Source organism: Pagrus major, chromosome 4 (assembly GCF_040436345.1).
Source record: "Pagrus major chromosome 4, Pma_NU_1.0".
Taxonomy (NCBI): Eukaryota; Metazoa; Chordata; class Actinopteri; order Spariformes; family Sparidae; genus Pagrus; species Pagrus major.
Window position 1 is genome coordinate 12195729 of NC_133218.1, and position 23122 is coordinate 12218850.

Consider the following 23122-nt stretch of genomic DNA (forward strand, 5'->3'; position numbering starts at 1 on the left):
AGCCATGGCTAAAGAAGCGCTACATTTTGTATTATATTGATGAGAGATTTTTTCACCTTTTTTCTGACAGTTGGTCCATTCACAGGTTTGGGTTACTTTAATAAAGTATTCTGATACAGTTACTAATTACCTGTTAAAAAATGCAATCCGAAATGTAATCCAAGTATCACAATATCAAAGTAATGTAAATGTATTACTTTCCTTTTGGATTACCTCACTACCAAACATATGCAAATACAGACTAGAGACAAGAAATATCAGGATGACTTCATTTAATCTTAACAAGTGTGTATTCTGTAAGAATACAAATAATAAAAAACTCCTGTCTACTGCTAACCCTGCAATATTTAATCATCTTTTAGGTCTTTATAATACATAGTACATGCACAGTATCTGAGCCACCAATACATGAGCACTAAATTATCACTACTACATGCAGAGTGACTTACTATCCATACAATACTTAATCCAGCATCGCACTGCCATGCAGTCTTTCACCAGCTGTGAAAAAAGTAACAATCTGACTTGAATATAGTTTGTTGTCCAGCTCTTACCTATATAAAACTATACATTTGTGTTTCCATATTTGATCTGTGTCATTTGTGTCTATATCTGCATCTTAAATGTAAACCTATTGTACTTTTTTAGTTTTGTCTCCTTTCCTTTAGAGTTATATATAGGGACCTGTGCATTGTAAAAGATCTTGAAAGTCAAAAAGGTCAAAGTCTGCACCAATGGGAGCTTCTCTTTCCCACAGAAAACACTGCTCCTGATGGCTCGTCAGCAGTCTCGCCATAATTTTGTGACTTTGTGAGATAACACTATGTCACAGGGTCACACATTCAAATAATGTATGCCTGGTGGCTAGTTTGGCATGTAAGAATTGAGTTAGCACAGCTGCTCTGTTGTTGTTAGCAGTGCTGGGTCAGGCATGTATGAGCTGAGAAATCAGAGGAAACTAAGTATTAGGGAGGGGGGCTAAAAGAGACGGGAGCTAAAACAGGGTTTCAGACATGGAGGAAGGAGGACTGCTGCAGCACTGGACAGTATGAGAAAACTGATGTGTTTGTTGAGCATTGAGGCATGTAAAACTATTCTAGTAGTAACACCAAACAAAATTATTAACCTAAAAATGAGCATATGTCTCCTTTAAATGTGATCTCTGTAATGTGCTTATGTATACCAAGTCTTATGAGAACTGGGGTAAATACACATAAACAAACATGACCAGAGACAAAAAGGTGTCATTTATTTCTCAGTCTTTATTACCAAAAATACAATGGTAAAGTAGTGATATAATAAAGCCTATAATGTTCTAAAAATAAATAAACATAAAGCAAGCATCACACTGCCGTCTGAAACAACTCCACGTTTAACATACAAAACATGAGCAAAAATACACTGATGAGGACAGACATGTTAAATCTTCTCCACCACCTTTGGTTTAAATACATGCAGCTCATTTAGCTGTATTTAGCTTAACACCGTCAGTTACCTCAAATAGACTAGGAGTAAATAAGATCAGAGCCATAATTAGATCAGAAACTTGATTTTTTTTATCTTAATGTTCTTTTTTTTTTTTTTTACAAGATCATCAAAAAATAGAGTTTATTCTTTTTTTTTTAAGTCAGTTTTAAGGTTCTGCAGTCTTCATCTACAAAATGTACACACTTAAAATACAGTACCAAGTGTTTGAGCTCATTTCTAGTTAAAATAGCTAGTAATATGAGAAAAGACTGATTCACATTCTTTGTTCGTTATCCATGTCCCCCAAACTGCTGCATGAAACCCCGTTGTGGATTTGCATCTATGGAAAATATACTGAGGTGTTCAAATAATACCCAGCATTGTCACAAATATCTAGAGTTTTGCCTCCACTATTTTGTGCCCAAATCAAAGTATGGCTCTCTTGGTACATGTGATAACTGAGTGAAGTTTTGGCAGAGAGTTTAAAATTGTAGTTTCAACACAAATAACACCACGAACCAAAAGGCACAATAAACTCAAACAAAAGACAAATCTTTGCTGATAATATGGCACAAATGTACAGTTGCTCAGAAACGGGTAAACAGACACGTGCTTTCCTCCTTGCAGTATCTGCTGTCTGTGTTGACACACTTTTCAATTTGTGACACCAAATGGGATGTATCGCTGCCTGCAAAATCCCACTTGACCCATTTCCATCCACCACCAGGAAAATGACCCAAGATGCATTTCCCAGCTGTTAGGTGAACTTTTCAGTAATTCCAACACGATTTGATTGAATGTTGTTTTTGTCTTCATTGCTGGCGACTAAGCTAAGATCCTAAAAATATCTGAAATTATTCTGTTGTACTTGAAATATTATCATTTGCTTTTTTGTAATGACAAGTCAGTATAAAAGGCCTTGATACATGTTCTGCTTGGATTTCAAGTTATATAGTCATTCTAAATGAACAAATATACTGTACGGTCATTGAGTTCAGAGAGTTTACTACTTGGATGCCATTTTTGTAGCTTCTGTCATCATTTCAGTTGGTTATGATAATACTGTATAAACCACAGTTTAAGGATACATCTGGTGATACTTATTTTTCTGATTTTCAACAACTATCATAGAGCGACTAAAATCAAGAACTGATCCTGCTAATAAGTACTGTGTTTGCTTCCAAAGCCAGATCTAATTTATTCCTCTGTGCTCCATTGATGCCCAAAAACTTTTAAAAACACATCAATGAGCCATGCTGTTACCCTGAATGCCTTGCCTCCACATTACCCATAACTCAAGCTGGAAAGGCTGGAAATTATTCATGGATGGACTATTGCATTGCTGGATTTGGTCTTTTTTTATAGGATTTATAGGAAGATCTAAAAATGTGGGGAGAATAAAAACAACAAAGCATGACAGGGCAAAACAGGTTTTAAATATACCAAAAATAAAACTAAAAAGGAGCGTACCCAAAACAGTAAGTGCAGCGAGTCAGCTGACCCAGGAGGTCTGCTTGTAAACTGTGATGGATGTTTGCAGTTTGGGTAGCAATTTTACTGCCACCTTTGTTTTCACTCCCAACTAAGTTTATCTACCCTTTGGGATCATCTGACTGCTTGTAGGCTAGGCGTTGTTGCCTTCTAGGCTAACACGGCTAATGCTAACTAATATTTGACACCATAGATGGAAAAAAGGTTTATAAAGGCATGGCTTAAAATGCAACAGCCTTACCGTAACGTTAGCATGGTGCAAGTGAGGCCTGCGAAGGAAGGAACATAAATTCTGAGCTCTAACAAATGTTTGGACTGCATTTACTTTCTCATAAAACATTAGCAAAGCCAATTTGTTTACATCCATGTTTACTAGCTTGAGCCACCTTTGCAGGTACATTGCTGCAAATCCTACACATTAGCGCCACTTGTGGCTCATTGGAGTAGTGTGAAGACATTGACAGGATTGTGTATCATGTCACCCACATTGCCCCGAATGCACGTAACAATCAACCCACAGACCCACTCAAAAAACCCAGCTCCATAGAGGTTTAATATTGCACAGGGAGCCTTTAACCAAAATCAATTTATGGTGTGGAATAATTAAGATACTGTCAGATTAATAGAAGATCTCCATATGATAGACAAGGCAGGGCTGGGTGTGTCTGTGTGTGGTAGTGGTCAGCCCAGTCTTTTAGTCTCACTCCTCATTTACATGCAAGCCATGTTAATCAGACGGGAGGGACACTGAACTCACACTCTTAATTCATTTTTTTTAATCCAGACATATGACCGTCCTCCTTAATTCTGCCTCGTAGAGTTGTAAATTAAAAGCCAGAAAATAATTACCTGCTTTGATAATGAGAATACCAGGCCAGGTAACAGGTCTCTGAGATAGAGATTTAATTTTGTTTTATCCACTACGCTACACACACGCAGACAATTTCAAGCTGTTACGTCGGGCAGAGAAGGGGGGCATGAATTATGGATATTCCATTTTATCTTAATTTCCTCAGCCTCTGTCTGTGTGGATGTACGGAAGGGATGGCATACTGATGAATTAACTTGACACAGCATGTTCTGCATGACTGGACTGCATGATACATTAGATGGGTTAAGAGTGTTTGTTTTAAAAGAATAATCTGTTATTCGACCTCATCTTCTATCCATGTTTACATTTCTGTTAATTTAAATATTTTGATGCGATTTTGATGGGTTTTTCAGGCGGTTGAAGATTGTAGCAGAAACAGGAAATGTTTTCCTTGTAAAGCTCTCTGGTTGTCGACACGAAAGCACCATTTTGTTCACTTTGCATCCCAACTGAATGGCACAGTTTGAATTAATAATAAAGTGCGAGGAATATTTCGGTTACTAACATGCATCTGGGTGACTAGTTGAGTTCAATCTGGGCCAGTACTCCCTCACATTTGTTTTTCTGCACAGTCAGCATCATATCAGAGGTTAGGGTTAAATGTTTCTCCTTTACATATGAAAAATAATTTCCACACAGCGAGGCAACCCATCACAGTAAACATGCAGCCTTCATAATTCTTCGAATCCAAGTTCACTACACTGTGATTAGTTTTTCCATAGCAGAGCTGCAGCCAATACATTACACTCCAGCCTCCAGTCAATCACATGAACGGACACGGGAGGACTACGCCAATAAACCTCAAAAACACGTCGCCTTCCAAACTTTATTTTTTTACATCCATGTCTTCTTATTTCAGGCATGTTTGTTAGCGGAGACAGCAGTCATTTCAAGTTGTGTTTGACACTAGACAGTTTTTCTAATTTAAAAACACTGAGAAAAAGAGTAAAAGTTATTATAAAAATGGTATTATATACAACATCAATTGCATGGGCTATAAAAAAATTGGACTATACCTTCCATGACAACTCTAAAGGGATAAGTTCAGCCACAAATGAAAATTCATTATTGACTCACCCCCATGGTGATGGAAAGTTTCATAGTGCACATAACACTCCTGGAGCTTCACAGCAAAAGAGTGTTGCATTAGTCCAGTCTTGTCCAAGTCTCTGGAAGTCCTGAGATCCCAAAGTGATTTGAAAAGATGTTATTTAGTCCCACACCACGGGGTCGAACTCTTGCACCCACTTCCAGTGGGGTGTGGCCAAAACTTTAGCTCAGCAGCTGCAGTGAAGATTTGATCTGAAGGTCCTGTTTGTAAGAAAAATAGATTTTTGAGTCTCATTCTCAACTTGGGCATGTGACTTGGGCTTTGGGATGGCGACCGTCCCGACCTACCATGCCAAAGCATCAGTATTTGAGGAGTTGGGAATGGGACTTTAAAAAGGGTGTAAATAATGTCTTTTCATATCAATTCAGGGCTTTTGGATGCTTTGATATCACTGGATGGAGCCATGTCATGTTTGTTGTGTGTAAGGTTTTGTCTTGAAGTTCCAGAAATGTTTTGCAGACTACGAATCTTCACCCTACCTTCCATTAGGTGGGTGAGCATATAGCGAGTGAATTTTCATTTTTGGTTGAACTTATCCTTTAAAGTGAGCCGAGCACCACAATCACAAGTGAGAACAGGCGTGTCTGATTCAGTACAACATATCCCTGCTTTAAAATATCTAGGCACCATTCAATTAAAATTAAAGCCCAACCTATGCCATCTTCCCTTTTATCATTCCTTTTGTCGACATGCCCTATACCAATACCTCTGTCGGCAGTAGATTACAATCAAGTCGATCAAAGACCAATTTCTACTTTGCCCTGGTCAACTTCCACTCCTCTGAGAACTATTACTTTCTCCTCTCAAGACACGACTTTATAAATGATCCAACGAATAAAATTACAGTCACTCATACAAACAAAAAAATAAAAATGATCATTTGCCTCATTAAATTGGTATAACGGAAACTAACATGCATAAAAATAAACTGATAAATATGAAATCATATTCAAGCTGTGATACATGCTGTGAGTTTGCACATGTACCTGCTCAAGCCTCGACTGTGTTGGATTAAATACATTAAATACAACAATAGCAATAAAAGAGCTGCCTCATGGTCAGTATATGAATTAGACTGGAAAATATGTGAATCTTTTTTTGTCCATTTCTGGTGAGGGATTGTTTGGTTTTGTGAGGTATGAACTTGTCCCTGTATAGTGAAAAGTCAGACTTGGGTTAGAGCTCGGGCTTGTCCCTTGAAATCTAAATCACTTTCCTGCAGACCCACTTTGTGTCTCTTTAATGTCAAATTATTTGACAGAAATATCAACGGCTTATAACATTGAAAGTAAAGTGTAAAAAAAAGAAAAAAGAAAAAGGATATGCCACTCAGAGTCATTTCATAATATTTCTCTACAGCTGTTAAAGGTGTGTTCCGTGTAGTTATTGCAGCCTCACAGTTGTAACCTTTGACACCTAACAGAACATTCTGATGACTATTAACTCATACATTGTACGTGTAATGGTTACACCTGATATCCACTATAACCAGAGGTAAAGAAACATAATGAAATACTTCTGTGGGCAGCGGATCTTAGCAAGAGTGCAGGGTCAGCGTAAATAAAAGAGAAGGGTTGAGGGCACAGCTCACTCTGCTGTCTGGAGGCCTGGTTGGGCTTCTGGTTGTTGCTGCTCCTTGTTAAGGATGATGCTGATGATGTCTCCCTCGTGCTCCTTCATGTGCTCCATCAACCGCTCCTTACTGGTGGACTCAAAGCCACAGATACAGCAGCAGAACAAGAGCACACAGTACTCCATCGGTGGCTGGCCTGCGCGTGGTTGGCTCTGGGACTGAGACTGGAGCTGTGCGGGGTCCTTCCCCTGGGGGCTTGGGGTGTCACCAGGCCACTGTGAAGGGTCTGTGGTGGGTGTGGGCAGGCTCCCTGAGCTGTCCACGGCTGTCGTCGTTGCAGATGTGGGTATTGGCAGTGGTTCAATTGGGCCCTTTGCTTTGTGCTTTGAGGTCTGGGTCACTGCAGGGCGCTCTGCCACTGACTCCAGCACTGCAGACAACTTCTGAGGAGCTCTGAGGGAAACAAAGGATGGACTCACCAAGAACAATACAGCAAGAGAGGGAGCAAGACTAAATGAGAGTGTTGGCTCATAGAGGAATATTTATTATTGCCTGTGTATTATTTTTGTTTGTGGCATTTGTTGGATGATAGATGTATGAAGTTAGTTGCTGCTGTTGTTGGAGTACAGTGAGGGATGAAAACCTGTTGAAGTTCAAGTTTTGAATTTAGCTGAATGAGCTGTTCAAAAATATTGTACAATATTTAGTCGGTGAGTCAAAAAGGAATCCACTTTAATTGTTTAACTGCTCATCTTTTTGTTGTTCTAGGAGGTCTCACAGGCTAGACACATCTGTACGATAGCAGACAACAAGACAACAATACAGAGTACATGTATTGATTGTTTACTTCTTTTTGGAAGCTCTGCTTGGTTTAGATGTCTGTCTTCAAATACCCTCCTTTTTTTTTTATTGTATATGGTTATTAAAATTAGAAATGCACTTGCTGAATGTTGCCTTGACCCAGGGACTACAGACATTTTCAAAAATGAGTTTTTAGCTCTTTGGTGCAGTAACTAAATTATTAACAAAATTAACAATTAACAAAAAAATTAAATAAACTAGATCAATTCTCTCCCAATTTCAACCACTTTTATCTGGATGTAGGACCTCTTAAAGTTTATTAGTGCCAATGTCAAAGGGATGCAAAAATGTACCTTCACTGAAAGGGTACATGAATAAAGAGGAATATTTAACGCCTGTAGGGGCGCTGATACACCAGGCAGATGGTCGGTACTGTCGGTTAGCGTCTGTGGCTCTAGCTGTAGCAACATGTTCTGCACCCTTGGCGCTAGTAAGCTTGTAGGCGGTTCAGCCAAGCGAATCAGTGAAACTGAAGTTTGAACCTGTCGATGTATCCATAATTTCACCCAGTTAATGCAGTTACCCTTTTTATTTTAAACCTACACCTCTTCGTCAGTACCATCGGCCACTTTCTATCAACATACGTTTTATTAGAAGTGGCTATATTAACAAGAGTGGTATATTGTTTCCTCATATATCCACAGTCCTGAGTCTTGACACACAGACTACTGCTACTTGTGGCATGGAGAGGAATGTTCTCCCAGGCAGTTGCAGACCATACGAGTTAGCTGATTGTGGCTGTCTTTGTGGTGTGTTCAAGTGCAACTTTTTGGCCCAGACAGGCGACGTGAGGCCACGCAATAGTCAGTTTCCATTGCAACTACTTCTTCGATGTTTATGTCTGGGCCCTAAGATCGACATAAAATACTGTATTTAAAGATGTGGGCTATGAATGGTGGGCCTAAGTTACTGTTATCAACATTAAGTGAAAAGATTACATAATGCAGCTTTAGCTGTACTCAAGAGCTCTAAAGCCTTGAAGTTACAGTTCTATGGTGTACTGCCAGTGAATATACTGGAGATATTTGCAAATACAGACAAAAAACCTGAAATAAACTCAAAGTGCAGAAACCACTCTTCTTGAGTTCATGCATTTACCGGCTGCTCTGGGAGATGGCCTCGTTAATGGCTTTGTTCACTTGCTCGTAGTTGTAGTTCTGGTCTCCAGCGTGCTTCCACATGTGGGATTTGAGTGATGGTGGATGACTGCACACATAGCCACACAGAGAGCACCTAGAAGAGAGAGGAAAATATAAGAGACGAAGCAGAGACGATGAGCAGCAGAGTGAGAGCGGATCAAGTCGAGGTTGATCTAATATGCATAGTGAGGTTCTACTAATCCTTCTCCTACTTTCTATCAAGAGGAATCATCCTGACTCTAGACTCCACAGGGGACACTGAGCTGAGAGGCAGAGACAAAGAGTGCAGAGAGGAAATAGGATTTACAGAGCACCGAGAAGTAATTTGTCAAATTGAAAAGAGTTATGGGTCGTGTCTTTATTAACTATTCAAATGCTCAAAGTTGCAAATATCGTTTAGGATGGAGTACTCAAGCACACTTCACCTATAACAGCTGACTAGACAAGCTCTTGTGAGAACAGGTTAATCATAAAACCCCCCATATCATTGTAAAAAGGTAAAAGGAAAATCAAGTTCTCAACCAGCCAGTGTTGTTGAGCATATGTAAGACACTGCACTAGGCTACAAAGTTTTCTAAAAGTGCGCTCTCAGTATGAGTATAGCACTCTTCAGACTGAGATGCTGAGGTGATACTTCACTTGATCACAATGAGCAAAATCTAAAATCCTGGAAAGTGACTTCTTCCCACTAGATGGTATTTTTATCTCCTAAAAATAGAAATGCTTAGTTGTCATCATTGTCTTTAAGATGTGATCAGATGTTCAGTCTGGATGGAGCAGCTGTTCAGACACTCCTGTTGTTTGACACCAGCAGAGAAACAAAACAGAATAGAATGGAATAGACAGGTGGTTCAGTGTGACTCAAATCAGTGTGAGAGAATGCCTGGAAATTCAAAACAATTGGGGAATTCAGAAATGGACTAATTCATTCTGTGTTTCCATCTGTCTCTGTACTTCATGACATTTCTTACAAAAAGTATTTTAGAGATATTTTTGCTTCATGATCAATGCTCGAGTGCGAGTCAGAAATTTAAGATGCCAAAATAAAGGGACTATTAACCTCTACAAAGAGGCAAGCCCCCTTTGGTGACCAAAGATAGTCCAACTGTCAGTGGCTCGGGTTTTGAACCATTAAACTCTCCATGGGCACATGGATAGATTTTTTTTTTTTTTTTTAGCAATCCACAGTTTTTACAAAATCTCACTGATATTTCAGCAAATATATGACTTTTTCTCTAAATCGTATGAAGAGAAAAAGTATAAATCAAGAGATTCTTATTGCAGACTGAGTGAACGTGAAACCTTTAAAGGGCAATGCCACCTACTAAACATAATTAACTTGTCAGGGGTGTACTACTGAGCTTGTTAAAACAGTTGTTGTCTTTTCAAGTCAGAGAAAATAAGCTGTGATAAGCCTGAAGACATCGTCAGGGTTATCACTGCTTGGCCAAGGAGACTACAGATTTAGAAAACAATGACTGCATTACAAGTAGAGTTGGAAAGTCAGAGGGTCTAATGAAATTATGCTTTTAGTTGCATTATGGGAAGTAACAGGTCCAGGGTTTTTGAAGCTTGACCCATGTTAGATACTAATGATGCTATAACATCTAACTTGCCTGCTTTGGTTTTAATAAACACTGGTGTGTTTGACTGTGTAGTTTGGTTCCTTTGGGCTGTTAAATGAACTCTGCTGCAGACCAAAGAACCAAACTCAGAGCAACCTGCTTCTGGTGGTCCAAACTGACTCTGGCAAGGTACTTGCTATGGTATCAAAAAAGACACACCGAAAGGACAGTGTAATAGTAGAAATATGATTTTTGCATGAATTTTTAAAAAGTCTAACTACTAACAATCCATCTTCTGATTGTGAACTGTCAAGGAAGCAGCCTGTATAAGGAGCATCAATATAATTAAATGTCATTAGAAAGTGAGTGAAACTCCTATTGCAGTAAAAAAGTAAAAGTATTTTTTGGTCCGATTCTGCCTTTTTACTATTATATATGACACAGAAGTACAAATATTTATCCACTATTGCTTGTAATCACTTGTTTCCCTGGGAGCTCTTTTTGACACTAGAGAAGATACACAAACACATTAGATTTAGTAAAGTGCAGCATGTAGGGTATCCATGTAGGCATGATGGCTTAGCATGAGTCACCACAACTGTCAAGAGAATGAGTTATCTAAACTCAGAACTAAAAGTTAACAATGCATCACTTTTTTCCCTGGTCCACCAAAAGAACAGAGTTCCAGGTGTGAAGAAAGTAACCTAAAAGTCAGGATATCTCCGGCCGGCTTTTATTTTTTAAATGTGTACTACATTTAAGTGCAGTAATATACGACTTGAGTGACCCTTAAAGAGAAAAATAATGATATTGTCAGATATTTCTACTGTATGGAAACATGGGCATTCCAGCCCTGCAGGCACTGATGACAGTATAATTCAGCACAAGCATTCAGTGAAGTGGAAATCAGCAATCAGTGCCACGCTCAGGGTTGAACATATCTGACATTTTAAGGAGAGAATTTTCAGTCCCATTCACTTTCTCCACCCACCAAACACTAACGCTGTGATCAGAAGTCAACTTCTCAAGTGTGCAGGCTGTTGGCACCATTGAAGTGCATAAATGTGGACACACACAGGTTTACAATGAGAAACTTCGTTTGGCTCTTCATTCTCACCTCAGAGTTGCAGCGTTCATGTTATCATACCTCTCAGTAGTGAATGCAGGCGTCATGTTTCTCACCTGTACTGCTCCAGGAGCTGCATGGCTTGGTGCTCCTGAGGGTGCCTCCTCATGTGGCTCTTTAAGCTGTTCATGTTGGTGGTGGCAAAATCACAGCTACAGCACCTGGCAGATGGAGAGAGGAGAGAAGAGGGACGAACATGAAGATAGAGTGGCTGGTTTAACAAGCTGCCTTTTAAGGTCGTCATGTTGCCTCTTTAGACGTGTAGCCTGAAGGGAGATCAGGGATTTACAGCAAAACAGACACGTGAAAATATAACCTCCTTGGCAGAAGTAATAAAGCATTAAATAAAATATAATACTTTGGTAGCCTGCTGAGTAAGAGTAAAATATATTAAGTGTATAAAATATAAATAAATTAAATACTATACAAGGTCTGCAAACAGAGGCTAAACCCATCTCACAGCCAATACCACTATATTAAAATAAAGCACCAGACAAAAACAGACAAGTTTCACTTTATAATGTGAGGCTTACAGATTTGACTGAAGATTTTATGAACAACAACAACAACATTTCAAACAGACTTACAGTACACTGTTTCAACAGAGAAAATTTGTTAGGATTAATTTGATTTAAACTAAAACAAATTATCCATTAATTTTACAAATGTATTTCAACATTATTACTCTTTTATGCTTCCTGGTGCGTGGCTTATGGTGTGATAGTTTGAAAATAAAGTGACCTTGCCTGAAGGAAATTTTAAGACTCTGCTGCTTCCAGCTTTGGGCATTAGGAGAGGGCAATTGCTTGACATTGAAGCAATGTATTTGGCTGTGTTTTGGTTAAAAATGACTATTCCAAGGTGTGCACACTGATGTAAAGTGGAGAGCATAATAGAACAGTAGTAGTTTTTCTGTGTATGATTTGTTTTGTTTTCTGTGGAACTTCTTACCATCAAACAAGATGTAACCTGTTAGTAGGAGAGTGTTGGAGGTGCTGGTAGACAGATGTGATTTTAGGATTGGGCCAGCTGGCTAACTGCTGATTGTAGATCCATATTTATTATACAGACACAAGAGTGATCGATCTTCTCAACCAACTTAGTGTACTTAAAAGCGATAGTTTGACATTTGCTGTAGGGATGCATGATGTAGATTTTTTTCAGCCGATTCCAGTAACTAACTTCAGTAACCTACTTCTCATGGCTGACAGCAATAAGATCACTGATAGTTTCACATTTTTGTATTTTTAAAAGAAATTCACAACCTGTAGTTTCTTCACACATGGCTAAGTGTCCACCCACACCAGTGATGACATGTTTTGGTCTCTAGTCTTCACTGTGTGGCTCTACTTAGGTTGTTTGTGTCATGAGCGTAACAACAACATGCTGCGCTTGTACTTCTTCTCCTCCTACAGTGTTTATTGGTGTATCACAACAACTTAAAAAAGGTGCATACTGCCACCTGCTGTATCAGAGTGTGTACATGCTGCACTTAAGTCAATGAAAGCAATTTTGCTGCGTATTATCAGCTCTATTTAGTGACTTTAATTCAACCAATACTGATTAATGGCCAATAATATAAATTTCCCAACAATGGATTTGGTAAGATAATTTATCAATATATATTGTACATCTCCAATTTGCTGTGTTTCCTGAGAATAAGACATTGAAAATAATAATAATAATAATAATAATAATAATAGTACTACCCAAAACAAGAAAAATTCCACCTTTAATATAAACATACCATGATAATGATAAACAACATAATCAATGTCCTCTTTAAAAATGACATATTGTCTGTAAGCACACTAAACAATCAAAGCTTACCAATAATGATGCCTGGATTTAAATGATTCATTAAAATCACAATTTACAAGCTGGCTTGTAAAGCCATATGTAAAGCTCACACTTTCTGAAACATTCACTGACCAACACTATTACACAGTATATATCAATAGAAATAATTACCTGAGAGAAGTTTTATTCTATTGGGTGCATACCAACAGCCTGTAATAGTGTACCTGACATCTTCTCTATGCAAATGTGATACTCTCTCTTCTTCTTCAACTACATTTACTGCAAGTGGCTAAAATAAGCACCATAATTATCTGTCCAACTGGGTCTTGTGAGAACAGGTTCATGATCCTTACCACCAGAGAGATTTTCCAAAGTTCATCTCACACATTACGAAAAGCAGGGTTTCTGCCATTACTACAGTCACACAGAAGAGTACATTTTTAATTACTTGATTTCAGTGAGGGAGAGGAATGAATATCAACGGCACTTCAGTCCATGTAACATAATCAAATTAGGCATTTCTGCACTCGATGCCAATTACAATGCTGTTAATAACAGATGAAGGAATGGTTGAATATCAGAATTAGTTCAGTTAGTGCTTTGCCTTCACCTACTACCATTATGCACCTACTCTGAGGTGCATAGAGAGAAAATGTTGCCTATTGGGGCATATACTGTACTTCAATTTCACTAATTATATAATACAACTTTCACAGCTTCTAGTGAGCACTGGCACAATTAATTTTAACGCTTTAATTTGAGGGTTTACAATCTAGACTGGGTAAGAACAGCAACCCTGTCATTATCCAACTGCACCGCTCTTACAGCTGAAAATCCTCAAAGTTTAATTTAAAATCTAATGTGCCAGAGTACAGACCCAAAACAAGAGAAAACATGCTGTGGTCCTAGATAGACCTACAGACCACAACATATTTCTGATAGATTTGACATTCAATTCAGATGTGAATGTTTCTTCTGACGTTACAACGTTGTAATGTGCAGGTCAACATTTGCAGTATAAATAAATATACATACACATACACACACACACAGATATTAATTCATTAATACATAATGTGCAAAAACAAAAAGAGTATAATGACATGTCGCCCAAGTTTGAAAGATATCCTTTTTAACCCTATTTGAACATACTGTACTTGTTAAATTATTTATAACTGTACCACCATGTATAACTGTAACCATCCAATAGTTTCTACCTCTACTTATGCCTTCATACCATCTGCTAACATGACAGTTGACCATTGTGGTTAGAAAACAGCAATTAAATGCCATCTGACCTTTTCCAGAGCAGAGAGAAATCCTGTTCTGTGTATTTTTGTACATTTGACCTTAGAGCATAGGCGACAGCATAGTGTTAAGAAAGCTGACGCAAACACTCGTATGTGTTCACACCTCAGGGCAGCTTTAACACAAAGGCTGTGTGCTAATACTGAGTGTATGGAGAGAGACACAGCGGGGGTGTCGAGTGAGAAGGTGTGACTGTGCCTATACTGAGATCACAGTTCTGGTCAGAGCATTACTAGGCATGTACTGCCATCTAATGTACCTTTCTAAAATGACAAGTACAGCTCATGCACATCTTAAAATGATGTCTCTTGCATGAGAACAAGCACTTAATAAGTCTCATTGTCTGGAAAATATTTAGTGAGCTCACTGTCTGAAACAGGAACTGAAAATCTTCACTGACCACTATCACTACTGCAACACAGGACACAACAGAAAACGTCAAAAAGGTATCCTGTTCACTTAAAGCTACTGTCAACATGTTAACCACACACCTCATTTGACTTGTGCTTTTTAAAACATGAGGGATTGCAGGCCCTGAAACTGATGATGTGAAACTTTATCCTAAACCCTTGTTAAGGCAGGTTTATGTGTGTAAAATCATACAAATTTGCACAGAAGTTTGTTAAGGTGATATATATATATATATATATATATACATATACATACACACACTATACAGTATATATATGCACTCGGTCTCCACAAGTTCAGGGATTGGTGTCAACCTAATGAATGTGCTGTCATTCTAGTTTAATGTCAGATGTCACCTAGAATCCAGGTCTGCTCTGAGGTATCTGCCTATTAAAAGGCAGTTTTTTTCTTGCCACTGACGCCAAGTGCTTGCTCATGGGGAAATGTTGGGACTCTGTAAGTTAAATGATACGGTCTAGACCTGCTCTAACTAAAAAGTGTCATGAGGTAGCTTTTGTTGTAAATTGGCGCTATATAAATAAAACTGAATTGACTTAATTTCTGCAAATAAAGCTATAGAAAAAGTTCAGTCAGGAAGACTACCCTTTTGCATGCTTAGGCCTTTTAGTTTATGACTCATACCATTCTGTCATTCACTCCTCTCACTCTTGCTCACTTATAATTCATGCTGTGATTATCTGAGGCTGTGAATCAATACACATCAGCTGGTCACATCTATCCAATAGCAGAGAGACACACCTTCAACGTTACCCTATCATCTCCCTTCTGTTTTTTTAAATATGATTCTCTCTCTGCCTTTACTTCATTCATGCTGTTGTCTTGCCTGTCACCGCCCAAGCCTTTGCAGATTCACCACAGGCTAGTCTACACAGATTGACCAGTTTCATCATTCCATCAGCCTATCAGTCTGAGCTGAGTTATCAGCCACCACCACCAGTGTCTGGACTCCATGGGGGGGATTTTCCATGTTTCTGCTCAGGGCAGATGCCCCTCCATCACAAAATCTTACCATAGAGTCTAAGCACCAAAGACTTTTGATGTGACTCAATTATCATCTGCTGTAATAAACATAATCTTTTCTTCCTTCACTTGTCTCTCCTGATTGAACTATGATTAACGTACTAAAACATAATACGGAATTGGGCTGGGTATTGGCACAATACGATACTCATCATGACACATGGGTCACTATACGATTATATCATATATATTGCGATACATTGTGATATTCCACATAGTTGACCAAAAATGTAAAAACAGAGCTGAAATACAAGTTGCTCTTTATGAACTGGGTAGTCTTAATACATCACATGACATTATACTGATAATTCAGCGGACAAATTGAGTCAAAACAATTTAATTCAAAATTTCCTTTCAAATTTATCTGAACGGTATTGGCAAATTTGCACAGTCGCACACTGTGTTACTAAACACACTGATGTAGATGCCATAATAATTTAAGTGCACTCTTGCACTTTAACTGGACACACTGAAACAGTGGAATAAAACCTGAAAATAAAGTGCATTAAGTGCTCACTGAACTTATGTAGATGCCATCATAAATTTCAAAAGTATTCTTACCATGTCCCTGAACACACCGTAAACATCATCAGAAAATAAATGACTAGTATTAATTTCTTGTGTTCCTGTCTGAACAGTAGACCTATAAAAATAAAGTGCATATGCACAAGTACTTATTGTCACTATAGTTTTAACCATATGTCTGAAGCCGGTGTTTTCAACAACACTATAGGGGCACAAATCATGACAAATAAAATGCACCACCGACTCAGAGGCAGAGCAGAGCGGGTCAGTTGTGAGGCATGTTAGCATGGATAAATGTTCCAGAGGGAACGCAACAGACATTTCTCTGTGTAGTGCGATGTTTCACTTGTTATCACTTGGTAACAAAACCGAAAATATTAAAGTAGAAAGAATAGAACACAAACCATGTCCAGAATTGAACTCCAGTATGTGCTTGTTAATTAAAAATACTAAAATAAAAATAATGCACTAGTGTGCATCTCTCCATTATAAGACGATTCGATATGCATCTAGATACAGGGGACAATACATTTTTAACACACAATGATTCTTACGATTTGGTGCGATACAATGCAGTCTACTAAAGTTCTTAACATTTGTTTCATGTCATTCATTTTCCATTATAAATTAAAATAAGCTATTTCTGTAAAAGTGGCGGTTTTACTTCACGAAAGACCAGGGAACCCCAAGTATTTTTATGGTATGGGGAAAAAATGGAAGACAAACATCATTTTGAAACCACACTGAGGGCAGCAATGAGAATAATGACTGGTTGCACCGTCACTAATGTCCACATCAGTAATGTCTTCTACTCACTGGCTGTTGCCAATCGTGATTGCGATTATGACGTTCAATATCTGTATGAGCGATTTTCGACACTTCCTGACATTGAAGCCCAACAGCCTACTACAGGAGAACGTCTGGTTTGCCGTAGCCAGGAGTACGCCGAAAAGTGTTAGAAGGTAGTTACAGAAGTAGAAGTTGTAGGAGTTAAATGTTGCTTAGTGATATTCGTTTTCCACTTCTACGGCAACCTGTTGGAATGTTTGGCGGACGCTGTAGCTGTCCCTCTACCATCACTACTCAAAGTCCCTAATTACTCCTCGCTGCCCACATGAGTTTCATCAAGCCGTCTCTCCAGGTGTGTGTTACCAACATGCTACCGGTGAACTTAATCGCTGTTCTACAGATCTCACAAATGACCAGAATTTTGCCCAGTTTTCCTTCTTCCCCTTAAAATCCAAATGTCTTCCAAACTTTACAATTAAGGGTGCACTGTAAATCGTGTCAGTGTTGTCGGACATATTGTTTTTGTTTATCCCTCGCAAGCATGGATCCAATAGCAATGGAGGCGAATGAATGAACTTAGCTCAAGTAATGCGAGAGTCTCGCTCTGAACTTCAACCATAAACAAGATTTGGAGACGCTGTGCAGAATTAGCAGCTAAGCTAAGCCTCGGTCAACCGATTATCAACTTTAAAAATCGGGCCATCATCCAATTCATAGTCCATTTATATTGTTGCAGGGCCAGCACATCGATGTACTCACATCTATAATGTTAAACACTGATTTTTGATTCATATTGGTGAAGCTTTACACCCTTACTTTGCACCATACCCATTTATTCCTTCCTGTACTCCTGTACTGTGGATATGTAAGAAAACACATCTAAATCAAGTTTCCTGAAACTAGCTTTTGTTATAAAAGAAAAAAGAAACTAAATGTTAATGAACCCAACCCCTACACCAGTGGACTACAAGTGCTTCACAGGCCTTTAGTTGAATCAGTTCAATTATTTCAAGACTTCACTCAGGACCTGAGGACATCAATTAATCTGTAATGGTCAGTGAATGGTATTAGTATTTGCACTAAGATGATAGTTGTAGATGTCTACAAGTTTTTTTAACAACTCACCGATAAGGCTTGTCAGAGTTATGAATCCGCCGGTGATTCCTCACCCCAACATATGTAGAGCTGGTGTAGTCACACACATCACATTTATACATCTTCGGCAAACCACATTCTGTAAAAGAGCACAAAATAAACAGACATAAAACCTTCTAAGAACACCGACATAAATCATATGGCACCCATGTGGAAACAGAAGAAAAGGCATGGAGGGAAAACTTTGATGAGGGAGGATGATGGGTGTTAGCTATGAATTGAAATATCTATTTCCGCATTTGAATAGATATTGAGGCCATAAAAACACATCTTACCTTCATCTGTTACCCGCTCAACTTCTTCAACCGTGGCCATGGTTTCAGTGACTGGTGTAAGCGCGGCCATGTCACTAGTGAAGCTATGGTGCTCCCTTTCATGATTTCTCAACTGACTCTAAGTAATGAAAACACACACATACCATAAGATATCTACACAAAAAATTACAATATGCAGTTAACATTAAAAACAGCATTTCAAACATACTTTTTCACCAACTTGGCACCTGTTAGCCAAACAGAAAGAGTCCTATCTGACATTTAATGTATATCTCAACTACCTACAGTTGTGGTCAAAAGTTTACATACACTAAGTAAAGAAAATGTCTATATCATGCCAATCTTCACTTCTAACAATTTCTACGACTCTCATTTTTCTGTGATGGAATGAGTGAACACATACTACTTTGTCATAAAAAACATTCATGAAGTTTGCTTCAAATCTGAATTTATTATAGGTCTTCTGAAAATGTGACCAAATCTGCTGGCTCAAAAATATACATACAGTAATTCTAATATTCAGTTAAATGTCCTTTGGCCATTTTCACCTCAATTAGGTGCTTTTGATAGCCATCAACAAGCTTCTGGCTGAATGTTTAACCACTCCTTTGTTTCGTCAGCACAGTCCACATGTTCTCAATGGGGTTCAAGTCAGGACTTGGAAAGACCATTCCAAAACCTCAGTTCTAGCCTAATTCAGCCATTGCTTTACCACTTTTGATGTGTGTTTGGGATCACTGTCCTGTTGGAACACCCAACTGCACCCAAGACCCAATCTTCAGGCTGATGATTTTAGGTTTTCATGGAGAATGTGGAGATAATCCTCCTTCTTCATTATTCCTTTTACTTTCTTTAGAGCAGCAGATCCATAATACTACCAGCACCATGCTTGACAGTAGGTTTGGTGTTCTTGGGGTTAAAGCCCTCACCTTCTCTCCTCCAAACATACTTCTGGTAATTGTGGCCAAACAACTCAGTTTTTGTTCATCTGACCACAGAGTTTTCCTCCAGAAGGATTTTTCTTTGTCCATGTGATCAGCAGCAAACTTCGGTCGAGCCTTAAGGTGCCATGTCTAGAGCAAGGGCTTCTTTCTTGCATGGAAGCCTCTCAGCTCGTATGTTGATGCAAAACACACTTGACTGTGGACACCGACACCTGTTTTCCAGCAGCTTCTAATTCATTGCAGACTTGCTTTTTGTGGTTTTTGATTGACTCTTGACCAATTTTCTCTCAGCAGCAGGTGATAGTTTGTGTTTTCTTCCTGAACGTGGCAGTGACACTACTGTGTTGTGCACTTTAAACTTACAAACAGTTGTTTGTACAGTTGATCTTGGGACCTGTAACTGCTTTGAAATGGCTCCAAGTGACTTTCCTGACTTGTTCAAATCAATAATGCACTCTTTCAGATCAATGCTGAGCTCTTTAGACTTTCCCACTGTAGTGTTAGTCTAATGGGTGTATCAAATAAGCCCTATTAAAATGGGCCCAGAAAAGTCACCAGCCGTTATCAATCGTAATCACTCAGGAAAACAAAGTGACAAAGTAGTATGTGTTCCACTCATTCCATCACAGGAAAATGAGAGCTGTAGAAATCATTGGAAGCTAAGACTGCCATGATATACATTGTCTGTGTATATCAAGGCAATGTATATGTATTTGTGATTGAGCCTGCTCATTTTAGACAATATGAAATAAATAAATAAAAAATGTGTTACCTACTCATTGAAAGGGGCCATTTGTGGCTGAGATGAAAACCTTATTGTTTTCTATTGAAATACTCTATGACAAAGAGGTTTTGCATGACTCCGTCCCAGCAGAATATCTGAACCATAGACATTTAGTGGAGTGTTGATTGACACACAGCAATCTTCAGTGATGCACTGTTTAATATCATGCCCTCTAATTCACTAGTGAGCCAGCCTTCACTCTTCACAATTAGAAACTTTCTTCGCCTAACTCCTGAGTCTGTTGGATAATATGATAAACTTGATGAATGATGAATAATCTCTGCTGCAGATCTCTGCTGGAGTCCCATGATAGCAGTGGAATCAATAGTTTTCTCCTTTGCCTGTATCATCAAACCGAGGCACACTGTGACTGCGGGCTCTTCCAACTTTCATCTTTTACTAACAAGGTCTATCACTTCACACAGGTAATTTAACTTATCTCTTTAGGGCAAAGTTTTGATGACTGAGACAATTTAGGGAGCCAGGATATGATTGTGGGCAGCACAGGAAAAACCCATGAACTTGTAGGATTTCTGATTGGTCTCATAATGGCCTTTAACATTTAAAATTTCTCCTCAATTATATAGCATTTTTTCTGTGGTTGCCTTACCTTGCAACCAGGCAATTTTATTGGCTGGTTTTAGCCAATAGCTGATATACATCATTCAGCCACAACATTAAAACCAGCTACTTTTATACTGTGCAGGTTCCACTTTGCAGCCAAAACAGCTCTGACCTAGGAGTGTGCAATTAATCGAATTTTGATCGTGATTTCGATTTTTGGGTCAAACGATCTCCAGACTGATATAATCGAATTGAAACGATTTATTTGGCATTTTTCGTTGTACAGTAGGCCTAGAGATTTTCTGAAAGAGATGCGCATGCGCAATTCAGTCCCTCCCCCAAAGCATTCAACACGGCCCTGCTGACTGGCACTCACTCAAGTTACGTTTTTCTCTAAATTACATAATTACATAATCGCCATCAGTCAACAGGATGCTGTCTGACTGTCACTCGCGTGGAGGGATGCTGTTTTAGGGGAGAAAGTTCACTGAAGTCTCGGTCGGGAGGGCTGACCTTCAAACACTTGGTGAGTAAAAGTTTTTTGCCGGGGACAGACGCTGTTTTTTGGGCAGAAATGTGACGAAGAGTCGGTCGGACAGACACTTCTCCACTTATAACTGCGGTATTTTTTTCCTCATATAAGTTGCCAAAGACACTACCAGTTACTACGTTACTGTTGTTTGGTCCTGTAACGTTGCTTTGTGGGACACTTCTCTATATTTTGTTGAGTGAAGGATATGTTGAGTTATCAGACAGTGAACACCATCAGACCGACACACCCTCGCTCCGTGCCGCCGGCTTATCCGTTCACACTGGTTCGGTTCGCCAATAATGCGCCTCTGATACTACCTCCGGAGGCGCATCAGAGGCGCAGCGAAATTTCACCCCTCGCAAAGACAAGGCCACAACCCCCACAACATCAACGCAGAGTCAGACATCGATCTCAGACACACTGTATAATGTGACTCCTTATCCTTCAAATTCGGATAGGCAAAAGAAAATAACAGCTGCCATTGGATACTTTTTAGCTAAAGATATGCACCCTATCGTTTGTCTTATTTGATTTTCTAAGTATATTTATTTTATTCATTAAATGTTTTATAGAAATTGCAGAACAGTTGGATACATATTTGTACATTATTTTCGATTTGAACATTTTGTGTATTTTTTTGAGAAATGCTGAATAAATGCATCATGTTTCCATACTCAAAAATAATCGTTTAAATAATTGTGATTTCAATATTGACCAAAATAATCGTGATTATGATTTTTTCCATAATCGAGCAGCCCTACTCTGACCCGTGAAGGCATGGTCATAAGACCTCTGAGGGTTTCCTGTGGTGCCTAGCACCAAGATGTTTGTTATGGATCTTTGGGTCCAGTATGTTGGGGGGTTGGGGCCTCCATGGATCACACTTGTTCTAGCACATCCCACAGATGCTCGATCAGATTGGGATCTGGGGAATATTTAGGCCCAGTAAACGCCTTGGGTTCTTGGGGGATGAGCACTGCCATCAGGGAGTGACGTTACTATAAGGGGAGGTACTTGGTCTACAACGGTGGCTGGTGTGTGTCAAGTAGCATCCACATGAATGCCAGGATCAAAGACCGCCAAGCAGAGCATTGCATTGTAAGAAGATAAATCAATATTATTCACATCAGCTATTAGCGGTTTTAATGTTGTGGCTGATCGGTGTATATCACAAATATACAGATGTTATTAATATTAAAACTTTTCTTTTGAAACAGAACAAAATGCAGAAAAACTATTTATGGTAATTTATAACAATGGAATTCCAGTTAAGTTTCCAGTTTTAGTGCACTGATGTCATTTTAGACAATAAAGCTTATTTTTTAACTGTATAATATCCTGCCTCCATCACCTATTTTTGTCATGTTTGGCATGGCGTGTGATAACCATGTTTTGGAAAGACTAAATCATAATGTATGCATTTCATTAGGCCTGCACGATATGAGGAAAATCTGCGATGTGCGATAACACTGTTCAATATTGCGATGACGATATAACTTGCGATAAGTAAACAAATATTGAAGTTTGCATATTATTAACTATACAGTTAATAATAGTGTTTCCGCATTAATAGGTACACTGCTAACATAGACCCCAAACATTGAATAGCCAATGTCCACTGAATAAAGAATGAAATTAATTATTTCGAACATGCTTTTATTGAACAAACTGGACATGAATACCCAACCAATTAAGCAGAACATTAATTTAAATAAGACATTATAACTATATGAAATTAAAGTTTAATTTCCCCTGCTCCCTTTAAACTATTTTCTTGCAAACTCAACCAA

General features: G+C 38.7%; 1 protein-coding gene across 2 annotated transcripts in view; it reads right to left on the reverse strand.

The window, feature by feature from the left end:
• Positions 1-1242: 1242 nt before the first annotated feature.
• Positions 1243-23122, reverse strand: part of znf507 (zinc finger protein 507) — a 29375-nt gene continuing 7495 nt past the window's right edge. For both annotated transcript variants that reach the window (XM_073464145.1, XM_073464146.1), the window contains exons 3-7: positions 18509-18626; positions 18204-18312; positions 11261-11365; positions 8473-8607; positions 1243-6966 (exon numbers count right to left, since the gene is read on the reverse strand). In XM_073464145.1, coding sequence (XP_073320246.1) covers positions 6528-6966; positions 8473-8607; positions 11261-11365; positions 18204-18312; positions 18509-18626 — 906 coding nt within the window. In that variant the 3' untranslated portion in view covers positions 1243-6527. The remainder of the gene's footprint in view (positions 6967-8472; positions 8608-11260; positions 11366-18203; positions 18313-18508; positions 18627-23122) is intronic.